This window comes from Polistes dominula, unplaced genomic scaffold (assembly GCF_049000335.1).
Source record: "Polistes dominula isolate Pdom_NZ unplaced genomic scaffold, Pdom_raw_medaka contig_77, whole genome shotgun sequence".
Lineage (NCBI taxonomy): Eukaryota > Metazoa > Arthropoda > Insecta > Hymenoptera > Vespidae > Polistes > Polistes dominula.
This window is the reverse complement of record NW_028301152.1, coordinates 2,057,411-2,069,157: the sequence shown is the minus strand read 5'-3', so window position 1 is coordinate 2,069,157 and position 11,747 is coordinate 2,057,411. Positions and strand designations below refer to the sequence as shown.

Sequence of the window (11,747 nt, the reverse complement as noted above, 5' to 3'; positions counted from 1 at the left end):
TAATCTATATAATCCCTTTCCGAGCATTGTTATTTTTCTTTTTTCTTATATTCTTTCTAATAATTTTGGAGTAATTTGTTTTCCATTTAAATCTAAAAGTTTAATAATTGTTTTTCTTATCTAATTTCGAAAATTCAACAATAATCATGTTCTATGAAATATCTTAATACGGTACTGAGATTGGCGCTAAGGTATCCAATCAAAATGCGAGATGCTGTTAGTGCTCTTTAAATAAATCTTCCGCTAAATATTTATTGCGTACAATCATTGTTGTAAATGATTGAAATTTCTATTGTTTAATTGTTATCTCATTGTTAAATTAAAATTTGTTTTTTAAATATGGCAGAAATTCTTCGACGAGAAGTATATACGTCATTCAATTGTTTACGTGATTTATTCCATTGATGTCTTTGAGGTTAAGTTTATTTGGTTTTTAATATTTAAATCCTTTTTCTTTTGTTTAGATATTGCATCAATTTAAAGTATTACACAGAACGAGATTAAATACGTTTAAAGGAGATGAAAATGCATTGAAAGGTAATTTTATAAGAAATATGTATAAAACATTTTGATAAATCAAATCTTTTTACTCTTAGAAAATTTTTGTTTCGTTCTTTTTTTTTTTTAAACAATACAATATTCAGTTATTTGAAAAAATTTAATTGATACGTTAGTGCATATCGTTTAGTAATCAGAGCTAAAATAAATGAAGAGTACCGAAAAAATAAGGATATTACGAATCAAGATACTATAAAAGAGGTAATATATATATATTAACAAAAGTAAACAGCATACATTTTTCTTTTACTTTGCTATGATAAATAATCTTATTGCAGTTAAATAAATTAGCACAAGAAGTTGAGCATGAACTGCGATTTGGCGTAATTCAAGCAACCGAGAAGGAACCTGGAGTATATGGTAAGATGTGAACAATACTATAAGAGCAAAATTCTTTCAAATTATTATTAATTATATTAACATTGTCATTAACGATAAAAATAAATTTGTTTATTAATAATTTCAGCACTTCGAATTACACCTGAAAAATTATTAGACAATGCAACGTGCGAAAATGTATCTAGCTCAAATAATAGTAAAAGTAAGTTAGTTAATAAAAAATCAGTTTGCGGAGAAAATATTAAGAAATCGTAATCTTTGACGCAAGTTCAATAATAGGATAATTTACTAAATTATAGATAAAAATGACGATTGTATTATAGTTGTATATTTATATATAGTAAAGCAAGCTGTTTTAGCTACATTCTAATAAACATATTTTTTATTTTTACTTTATTCATTTACTAAAATACTTTAGAATAATTTCAATGATTTAATTTCAATAATTCAATTTATAATGTTTAAATGTGAAAAAATTATGCAGTGCATATATACTCTGCGTTGGTAATAAACAGGGAAAAAGATCAATTTGATCTTCTTTTTCAAAATCATTATTGTCAACAGTAACGAGTAAATTTTTATTTACAATACGTTAATTACAATATGTTTTATCGGATGTTCCTGTAATTTAACGATCTTCATCTAATCACACAGCCTTTATCGAACTTTTAAATGTATTCTACATTTATTCACGTAAATTTGAATTCTTGATCCAAGAATTTCCATGAGCGCACTTCATTTATGATTTTTACTAAACAGCACCCTCAACTCTCATCCTAAAATCATTAAACGATATTAGATTCGATGAAAATAATTTAAACAGATTTTATAATGTAATAAATAGGTGTACATTCATGAAAGAGACAAGAATCATTTAATGATACAAAGAAAATATGTTAGATGTTATTTTATTAAATTAAAACTTTAAAATAAACTTACCTGCCTAAAAAGAACTTTTATGAATTACAAGTTGAATCGACTCAATGTAACAATTATACTTTCATGCAACATGCTTTAGAAAAATGTGAGTAAATTTTCGATGTTTTGGTATTTCAAAGAAAATATTTTATAAAATATTATAATTTTCTTGGAGTGAACCTACAGGAAAATCATGTTTCTTGAGTTTATATTATACAAATTTAAATATTCCTTTTTTTTCATATGAGGGATTAATTCATATTATTATTGAACAACCATAAGCATTGTTCTCATTTAGTAGTGTTAAGTCTTATTATTAAGGAAATTTCTTTTAAATATAAAAAGTTAGATATTGATCAAGTGCTTTGATAATAAAATTGTAAAAAAAAATCGAAAGATCGAAATTAATCGCTTTGGCCTGCGAACGGCTCAATCGTAACTATCACGGATGTACTAACACATGTTCAGGATGATTACGAATTTGATCAATTAAATCAGCCGGTCTGATTTCTTCGTGGCATATACGTTGTACGGCAGTGAATAATGGGAATTTGTCTAGCATATTTTTAGCTTTTAACATTGCATGGACCTCATCAGCTGTAGCTGGACCTTGCAATTTTTGTCCAGAAAGAAGTTCCGCCTCCAAGTCTCTGATAGTCTGTTATTCATACAAAATAAATGTATAATAATATATATATATTTTTTTGTTTAATGTTATTTTTATTTTTTACCTTTCCAGTTTTAACAAACTGTTCACATATACGACGATTTCTTCCACCATAACAAGTTGTAATCAAATCAGCTACACCACAGCTCTCGAAAAATGTTGACAGTTTCGAACCACCGTAAAAAGTATCAACAAATTTTATCATTTCCATAAGACCCAATCTGATAACGGCAGCTTTCGTGTTATCTCCTAATCCTAAGCCATCGACGAAGCCAGCAGCACATGCCACTATGTTCTATAGTGATGATAATAGTGACGAAAAAAAATTAAAAATAGAATTGTCATAAAAAAAAAAAAAAGAAAGAATAAAATCTTTCTCACCTTGAGAGCTCCGCATACTTCAACAGCTTCCGTATCCTCGACGACTACTACACGAAAATTAGGCGTTTGTATGAGATCCCTCAATATTGGTGCCAAACGTTTATCCCTGCAGCCTATTATATATAATGTTTATATAGATATTATATAAGAATGAAAAATATATTACAGTTTATACATATAAGAATTTATATATACGAAGTGCTTTAAAGATAGCTAATGGAAGCATATACCAAAACCTTCTGGATATTTTTGAGATTAACCGGGCAATGTATGAAAAATATGTTCAAAATATACATTGTCCAATCTTACCATTAGTGGACATTCTATAGAATCCTGTATATTGACCGTAATATATATACAAAAGGATGTGTTTCAAAATATGTGAACATGACTTCAGAGGTGGTTTCCGTATACCAAAATAAGAAACAAAAATGTATATAATTATATACTCGATATAATCCTATTACCGAATTATGGCTGTTTTTGTTTTTTAGTAAGTTATTCATATAATTTTACTGACTGCTTGCTTTAACTATTTATGAGTAAGCTTCTTATCTTATATATGGCCTTCTTGTCTGTTATTTTTAATCAATTTAGTATATTCCGTTGATGATAACAGTACACGTGAAAATTTGCTTATATATATATATATATATATATATATATATATATATTTGTGATAATTTACATTGATAGCGTATACTACGAATAACAACTATAATTTGGTAAAAGGTCATGTCGGGTATATGATAATATGATTTTTATTTTTATTTTAGCGTATTAAAATTGCCCCTAAAGTTATGTCCACATATTTTGAAATACCCTTATATTTGGAGATTCAAATTTTTCTATAATAGTTTCAGAAAAGATAAATTTGTGTTTTTTTTTTTAAATGGAATTATTTAAATATTTCGAAGATAACGTATATTGAAAAGAAAAAAATGAGAAATACAAATATTTTAGTTTCAAGTGATCAATATTATAGCATCATTTAATTTCTGATTTAAAATAAGATGCCGTCGAATTAATGTTATTCCTCAAAAACAAAAACAATTTTCATTTCAAATTTTCTATTCACAATTGCGTTATTTTTGAAATATTTAGATGTCTCGATGAAAACAATTCACCTAGTTTATTATATATATATATATATTAATACGAATTCATATACAAATGAATCGTCATTAATTAACGATATAATAGAAAATAATTAATTACCAATGGTAGTTTCGCAGAATTTTTCCTCAGCAACTTCGTTTGCCAAATTAGCGCCCATCAATACGTGACATTGGATCCTCAGATTCTTTTCGATGATTTTTGAAATTAGCTCGACATTCGTACCGTCTCCTTGATCAAAACCCTTGAAGGGAAATTTATGTAGACATTCGTGTGTTGTTATCTTATATCTCGTGATGTATCTTCTCTTATGATCTACCTTAATAAGCGACAAACCCACAGCAGTTGGTTTGATTTGTCCAAGTAACGTAACGCAAAGTGTCCGAATAAATTGATGTGGTAAAACGAAGACCAGTATGTCAGCATCTTTTGTAGCTTCAATGATGTCCGGAACTGCTACCTAAAAAGGAAAAATAATTCAAGAGTAGGGGAAACTGAGGGGAACTGTAATTACCTAGAACAGTGAGAGGAGTGGGGGGACGGATTGAATGTAATAAATTAAATATATCCAAATATATAATAAATATTAATACACATTTCACGAATATTTGATGAAAAATGATATTTGCAAAATATACATTCATATGACGCAACTTTTTTGATACTGATATGTTGCTAAATAAATAAGTAATATTTGTGTAAACCAATTTTTATGGAAAACCTAATAGTTCTCGCATAATCGTATTCTAAAGTCTAACAATAAGTGTTACTGCTATCTCTCGTTCTTCCATATCTATTTTTCATTTTATTTTTAATATTTTATATCAATTAGATTTGTGATATCAATTGGATTAGAACTAAATTTGATATCTGTCTATGTTTGTATTTCTTAATCAATGATTCTAATCATTTTTTCAAATTATTACTCACTATCAATTTCACTTTGTTTTTACTTTTCTGTCATCACTTATCACACATCTAATAAATATCTAGCGCAATATTAATATAGACATGCATTATATGACATAAACGCAACAACACCTTGGCATTGATCTATAAATTTATCCAAGGTTGTAATATGTAAACAGTGCACGTATATATGTAGATGTATAACTCGTCAAGCATCCTATTAAACTAAATAAAATTGTTTAATCTGCACAATAATACTGCTTGCAAACTCTTTTCTGTTATTTTATGGTGTGTATAAGTTATCGTGGTAGATTCATGTAATATCAAAATTTACATGGTGAAATGTCAACACATACAATATTCGGTCTATATAAATAGACTTATACATTAATATTTCGTACATATACCAAACGATTATGTGAATATTGACATTGTCTAATTTCGATCTTTCACGGTAACAAATATATTACATTATTCGTAAATATATGTAATTATAGTTTTGATATAATTTTTAAATGAATTAGAAAGATGACAAATATTTTAAAATTAAAAGACTTATTATTTCGTTAATAGTAACGATTCTCACTTGTCTTTCATAAGATACAAAATATTTTATTATTTCTTCTTATTTTGAATTAACATAGAAAAAAAAATGATTTAGCTATGATATAGATGTATGTATATATATATATTTATTATTACCGCAACCGCATTATATCTTATCCGTAAAATAATTCTTACGTTTTCATTTACAATTAGATCAGTATATCGATCACCTAAGGATTTAATTCACCTAACTTTTCACGTACGAAGATAGTATTGCATCATATCCGATATGGCTGATGACGATAAGAGAATTTAAATAGTGGTTTGGTTCTCTCATCGCATCAGTCTGTATTCAAGAGTCTTTCAGAGTACACATTTATCTTCGGTGATAAAATTTGATTTCTTCAACATGAGATTAAACTCCGTTATTCCAAATTTCAAAGCCGAGACCACTCAAGGTCCAATTGATTTTTACGAATGGCAAGGCAATTCGTAAGTAAATTTCTATATTTACATAATTTTATGGTAGTTACGTATTAACGCTACCGTAGCAAAAATTACGCTAATGCGCTAATAAAGAACAATCTTGTTGTTTGCATACAACAACTTTGTTGTTTGAACACAACAACCGTCAGGGTTTCGTCAGGGTAATGGCGATAGCATCAGATGAAAGAAAATAGAGACTGTTTTGAATTTATGTTAAATTCTATATCGGCCCATTTTCCATCGAAATCCGATTGTGACTACTTTTTAGAAATAAAATGTTTCGAATTTTGAAAATATTTTGATTCTTAAATTAAGTTTTTTATTCTATGATTTGTCGCAACAATTTAAGGTGTAGGTTTGTGCATTAGCGGAATTTTGCTGTAGTACCAATTTTATATATATTTGTATGTTTTTATTTTGAATTATATATATCATAAAAATAATAATATTGTATTAATAATTAGAACTACATATTAAAAAATTAGTATGCTAAATGTAAATATGTAGAACTAAAGATAAAACAAAAATTATTCTACTTTATAGATCAAATTGTGACACATTGATTTTATAAATATCATGAAAATCAATTGATCCAAAGGAATGTTACGTGCACGTAATAGTTAAAATATCAACACAGAAAAATAAAAAGATAATTAATAAAAATTCGAATCATTTTTATATCATTTTATAATCGTCTAATATTGTCAATTCAAAAGTATATAAAATTATATAAGACAATTGTGTCGATTAGTACAAAAATAAGATAAAAAAAAAAAACAAAAAACAATAAAATAAAATAAAAAGAAGAAAAAAAAGAATGAAAGTTATGTAATTATATATAAGTTTGTTTCTTATCTACATTTGTTGAAAAAGAAATAAAAAAACGATTGAAAATTGATAACATACAATATTAATGATGGCCTTAAAACATATGCCATTTTATTTTGTATCATATGGTCTGCATTAAATATGATGTAGGATTTTATCTATTTGTGGATAAGTAATTATAAAAAATAAAATGATTAGCGTTAAAACAAGCTGTCCCTAGATTAAGTAGGGTTATCTAAAACACGATATGAAGACTTAATCACATTGGGTATTACTGTTGCTAACATAAGTAAAAAAAAAAAAGGTTAACTTATTTGTACACTTTGTGAATTTTCTTCGTTCATCATAATGCAAAAAAAAAACAGAATGATTTAAAAAGTTAAATAATATTTTTCATAATAAAAGGATACACATGAGATCGAATGAGCGAACATTGGCCGTGATCTTAAATAGAAAACTGTTACAAAATCGATGACTAAACTACCCTTGGCACTGATTTTAACGTGCCAAGTTAGATCTTTATCGTATTGTAATACTTTTTCATTGTATTCAATTATCAATTTATAATTTCTTATTTCTATATATATATATCCTCGAAATGATTGTGAATCATTGACTTAGATAATTTTTATAATAACTGACACTATTATTATATATTATATATGTATATATTAGCTTGTAAATAATATCTATAGTATAATTAACTATTAATAATATTATACTATACTTTTAAAAATATACTTTTCTTTACCCAGATATAAATATTATACTTTGATTAGTATAATAAATATATTATCTAATAAGCTATATTATAATTATAATATTATATAATATTATGAGAGAATAGCAATAAATCTAATAATTAAAAATATATTATATAATTTAGTTAATTATTAATAAAATATATAAAATATTTTAATATCTTCTATAGATGGGTAGTTCTCTTCTCTCATCCTGCCGATTTTACACCAGTATGTACGACCGAATTGGGTCGTATTGCTGTTCATCAGCCACATTTTGAACGTCGTAATGCTAAACTTTTGGCTCATTCTGTAGACAAGCTTAAAGATCATGTCGATTGGGTGAACGTAAGCGCAATATAAAATCAAATTCACATTGGCCATTTTTATACTTGATTTTTTCAAGATTATTAATTTTTTTTTTTTTTTTTTGTAAACAAGGATATCAAATCTTATTGTCGCGATATTCCCGGAGCATTCCCGTATCCGATAATCGCTGATGCAGATAGAACTTTAGCAGTACAACTCGATATGATAGACGAGGACAGTAAAGATGATCCGGACACTGCTCAAACTGTTCGTGCACTTTATATAATAAGTCCTGATCACCGATTACGTTTGTCAATGCATTATCCAACTTCTACTGGACGTAATGTCGAGTAAGTTTACATTTGAGTTAATGATTATGATCGATAATTACAAAAACAAAATCTTCTTCTTCTTAATTCTACACTCTAATTAAACATTTTGTTATTCAGTGAAATATTACGTGTGATTGACTCTCTACAATTGGTCGATAAAAAACCAGAAGTTGCAACCCCAGCCAATTGGACCGTGAGTTTAATTTCCTTTATTTTCTTATTTATTTATTTATTTATTTATTATAATGTTAGGTAAGGAATTAATTAAGAAAACGTTTGTTAATAAACAATTTCATTTTAGCCTGGTGAAAAAGTCATGATCCTTCCTACCGTAAAAGATGAAGATTTACCTAAACTATTCCCGAAAGGAGTCGACAAGGTTTCCATGCCGTCAGGCAAAGTTTACGTTCGTACAACTACAGATTATTAAAATATTAAAATGTTAATATATATATATATATATATATATATATATAATAATGATTATATACGTGCCATTCTTTTGTTTACAAATTTAAAAATTAAATTAATGTACAAGATGATTCTATCTTATTATTTCTCCCGTGATTTTATGAAAATAAGATTATCGTGTTGAAGTATGTATAAATAATCTTTTTAATTAAATTTATCATTATATATATATAAAATAAACAATTTGTTTGTTCTCTGTAATTGACTTGACAACAGATATTTTGCGAAATAAATTTTTGGTTTTTATTCTATTAATAAATACTTACCACATTCTCTGGAAGTTTATGTCCTGGCAGATATTTTATATTTTCGTGTAACTCGTTAATTATATTTGTCAATTTTTGATTATTTATTATTTCTTCATAAACGTACATGGGTACACGTTCGGCAAATTTATTATTAAACTTGACGACATTTGCACCAATGATCTTTGCTATTGCCGAGCCCCTGAAAATACAAAATTATATTAGTACAATTTTTCTTAATCTTTTACTTTTTTTTCTTCTTCTTCTTCTTCTTCTATTTATTCAAAGTCCTTTATTATTATTAATATTTGATTTATATATGAGATATTATCCAATGTGTATCGTTTACATTATCGTATAAGTATATTCAATAATACAACGATACGATATAAGTATTACCATATTCAAATAACAAAATTATGTGATTGGATTAGAATCGAGTAATAAGGATGTCTATGATAATCCTATCGCTAAATTTAAATTCATCGATTATATAATTATCTTCGTCGTTTGAATAATTTTGTCCATCTTATAAAAACATTGTGCATAACAGAATACTAATTTTATTTAAATGTAGTATTTGCATCATGAGAATAAATAATGAAATATACGTCTATTGTACAATGTTAAACGAGGCACATTTTAATGACTGATAAACAAATAATTATATACGATAGGATTGTGAAATACTAAGATACAGACAGACAGTGTAAACAATTCAAATACAAAGTACAATGCATCGATAATTAAAAAAGTATCATCAAGAAAATAAGATTGACTTGACGATAAAGTAATAATGGATGGAATAAACCTGGAATTAAGGAAATGACATTAACAACGATGCTAATTAGATGAGATAATTCATTGGTTGAGATTAAAATAACTATTACCAAAGAAGGAAAAGCCTACTCTTGCAAAAGTGGATAATGCAAAAAAAAAAAAAAATAAAGAAATATATAGCAACGAACATGAAAGATTAAAAAATATTTGTAAGGCCAAATTTCACAAGGCATGTAATTTCTACTCGTAAAACAAATTCTCTCTCTCTTTATTTATTTTATTTTGTACAAAAGGAGATCACACGACAGGTAGATACGTATTATTAATGGAAATTCTGTTCCACTTTCGAATACTTTGAGGAACGACAATTCAGTGCCAAGAGATGTACGTAATGTCCGTCTTGACGTTAATATATATGTACGTACGTATACACAAATACTTATATATATATATATATGTAGATGTAGATGTGTAGTAATGTCCATCAAAAAACAAGTGGTACGTGATATATCCGTGCGTTGAAACGATACGTCGTATCATTCAATGCGTCCTTCAAACAGTTAAACTTTATCTAGATCAGTGATTCTCAATCTTTTATACTTCCCATAAACTATGGGAATTTATAGGATATCTCCAATAGTTATTATCATTTATCAAACTAAACAATTATAAACCTTTCTTTTTTTTACCAATCATTTTGAATAACGGTTCATAATTTTTTGTTAACCAATTAACTGTAATCGACGAGTATACTCGTCATGAAGAAATAATAATATTTTGTATTATTACTTCATATTTTTTTTTTTTTTTAAAGTCATTACAGCTAGGTGGTTTTAAATATCAAAAATACTTATTCCTGCATGACGAATAAATTCATATTCACGTTCAAAATCACCCTATCTCTGAAATTATGTCCAAATATTTGGGAAACATTTTTGTTATATATATACAGTAAATTGTATATGTAATTTATTAACGTTTTTACAAGGTACTTTCAAATTTGTAACTATTTATTCAACATTGAGAATCATTAATCTAGATAAACTATATTTATTTGTTAAAACATTATTACAATATTATTTCTAAAGAGTGATAAGAATAAAAAAAAAAAGAAAAAAACCAATGTAATCAAACGATTCAATTAGTATAATTTTCTATTTGTGTGATAAATAAGAAAGAGAGAGAGAGAGAGAGAGAGAGAGAGAAAATATTACACTTAAAAAATAAGAAAAAGGATAAAGATTTGAAAGGAAAGAAAGTCAGGGTCATCACAGTCGTTGCCACAATAGCCAATTGGCTTTAACGTACCAATTGCCACTTCCTACGATGCACACACTCAATTTCTCCGACATGGTCTCTCTCTAACAAATGATTAAATAACTCTTTTTCAAGAAAAAAAAATTTGTTTTCTCTTCTTTTTATCTGAAGCAAAAAAAAAAAAAAATAATAAAAAAAAGGAATAATTTATTAACAACCGTCAGTCCCGTTATTTTTGTCCGTTTGTCATAACGAGATAGACAAAAACAACAACCAAAAAAAAAAAAAGATGAGCAATCGATAAAACGCGAAGATGGATGGCTAACCAACTGACTGATCGATCGGTTGACTAATTGATTGACCGATTGACTTCGTGCGAACTCGTCTCGATCTTTTGTTGACCTTAACGATGAGATGGCCAATTATTTTCTTTCTAATTCTAACGCGCATGCTTAGAATCATAGCCAAGTACGATCGAAATCGAATAACTCTCAATGTAAGGGAGTAATAAAATTAGATCTACCTGCCTTGATAATAGATCTCGATGACATGTAAAAATTCGATAGAGAAGGATAGTTCTACCGATATCTTTGACTTCATCGATTGCTATACCATCCTCGAGCTATCATCGATTACACAATTTGATTTTATTTTTGTTTATCAATATTCAAGGCTTCTATTTTAAGTAACGTAACTCTAATCATTTTTCTTTATTAATAAATATATTATGTTCATATATTTATTATTTGTTTTACTTTTTCAAATTTTGATTTCATATTTTATTAATTTTTGTTGTTGTTATATTTGTAAAAAAAAAGTTCTAGTATAAAATGATTTTTCTTTTTTTTTTTAAAACATTCACTGT

General features: G+C 26.8%; 3 protein-coding genes across 7 annotated transcripts; 2 read left to right on the top strand and 1 right to left on the bottom strand.

The window, feature by feature from the left end:
• Positions 1-10: 10 nt before the first annotated feature.
• Positions 11-1,271, top strand: LOC107064063 (complex III assembly factor LYRM7). 2 transcript variants are annotated; one of them, XM_089178184.1, is made up of 5 exons: positions 11-216; positions 465-537; positions 689-759; positions 837-918; positions 1,025-1,271. In XM_089178184.1, the coding sequence occupies exons 1-5, from the start codon at positions 154-156 to the stop codon at positions 1,150-1,152; spliced, it is 417 nt and encodes a 138-aa protein (XP_089034310.1). In that variant the 5' UTR covers positions 11-153; the 3' UTR covers positions 1,153-1,271. The 2 variants fall into 2 exon arrangements, with proteins under 2 accessions (XP_089034310.1, XP_015171816.2); XM_015316330.2 differs by lacking the exon at positions 11-216 and adding an exon at positions 223-363.
• A 177-nt stretch (positions 1,272-1,448) lies between these two features.
• Positions 1,449-11,737, bottom strand: LOC107064061 (glycerol-3-phosphate dehydrogenase [NAD(+)], cytoplasmic). 4 transcript variants are annotated; one of them, XM_015316326.2, is made up of 9 exons: positions 11,209-11,730; positions 10,934-11,047; positions 8,867-9,047; positions 4,299-4,439; positions 4,082-4,223; positions 2,864-2,976; positions 2,547-2,777; positions 2,274-2,473; positions 1,449-1,673 (listed from the first exon to the last, which is right to left on the bottom strand). In XM_015316326.2, exons 2-9 carry the CDS (start codon positions 10,975-10,977, stop codon positions 1,649-1,651), a joined length of 1,077 nt encoding a protein of 358 aa, XP_015171812.1. In that variant the 5' UTR covers positions 10,978-11,047; positions 11,209-11,730; the 3' UTR covers positions 1,449-1,648. The 4 variants fall into 4 exon arrangements, 3 of the variants coding, with proteins under 3 accessions (XP_015171812.1, XP_015171810.1, XP_015171811.1); XR_001475439.2 differs by having other exon boundaries at positions 1,837-2,473; positions 9,736-11,737; XM_015316324.2 differs by having other exon boundaries at positions 9,736-11,734.
• Tpx-4 (thioredoxin peroxidase 4) lies at positions 5,766-8,783 on the top strand. The gene is made up of 5 exons (XM_015316329.2): positions 5,766-5,926; positions 7,680-7,836; positions 7,930-8,147; positions 8,247-8,322; positions 8,431-8,783. The coding sequence occupies exons 1-5, from the start codon at positions 5,844-5,846 to the stop codon at positions 8,557-8,559; spliced, it is 663 nt and encodes a 220-aa protein (XP_015171815.1). The 5' UTR covers positions 5,766-5,843; the 3' UTR covers positions 8,560-8,783.
• Positions 11,738-11,747: the final 10 nt, after the last annotated feature.

Excerpts from the sequence above, each read along its gene's own strand:
- LOC107064063 (XM_089178184.1), top strand. The coding sequence starts at position 154 with ATGAAATATCTTAATACGGTACTGAGATTGGCGCTAAGGTATCCAATC. Across the intron at positions 538-688 it reads AGATGAAAATGCATTGAAAG|TAATCAGAGCTAAAATAAAT; the intron begins GTAATTTTATAA and ends CATATCGTTTAG. Across the intron at positions 760-836 it reads ATCAAGATACTATAAAAGAG|TTAAATAAATTAGCACAAGA; the intron begins GTAATATATATA and ends ATCTTATTGCAG.
- Tpx-4 (XM_015316329.2), top strand. The coding sequence starts at position 5,844 with ATGAGATTAAACTCCGTTATTCCAAATTTCAAAGCCGAGACCACTCAA. Across the intron at positions 7,837-7,929 it reads ATCATGTCGATTGGGTGAAC|GATATCAAATCTTATTGTCG; the intron begins GTAAGCGCAATA and ends TTTGTAAACAAG. Across the intron at positions 8,323-8,430 it reads CAACCCCAGCCAATTGGACC|CCTGGTGAAAAAGTCATGAT; the intron begins GTGAGTTTAATT and ends ATTTCATTTTAG.
- LOC107064061 (XM_015316324.2), bottom strand. The coding sequence starts at position 9,815 with ATGTTCGTTGCTATATATTTCTTTATTTTTTTTTTTTTTTGCATTATC. Across the intron at positions 4,440-8,866 it reads ATAAACTTCCAGAGAATGTG|GTAGCAGTTCCGGACATCAT; the intron begins GTAAGTATTTAT and ends TTTCCTTTTTAG. Across the intron at positions 2,778-2,863 it reads AAGTATGCGGAGCTCTCAAG|AACATAGTGGCATGTGCTGC; the intron begins GTGAGAAAGATT and ends TCATCACTATAG.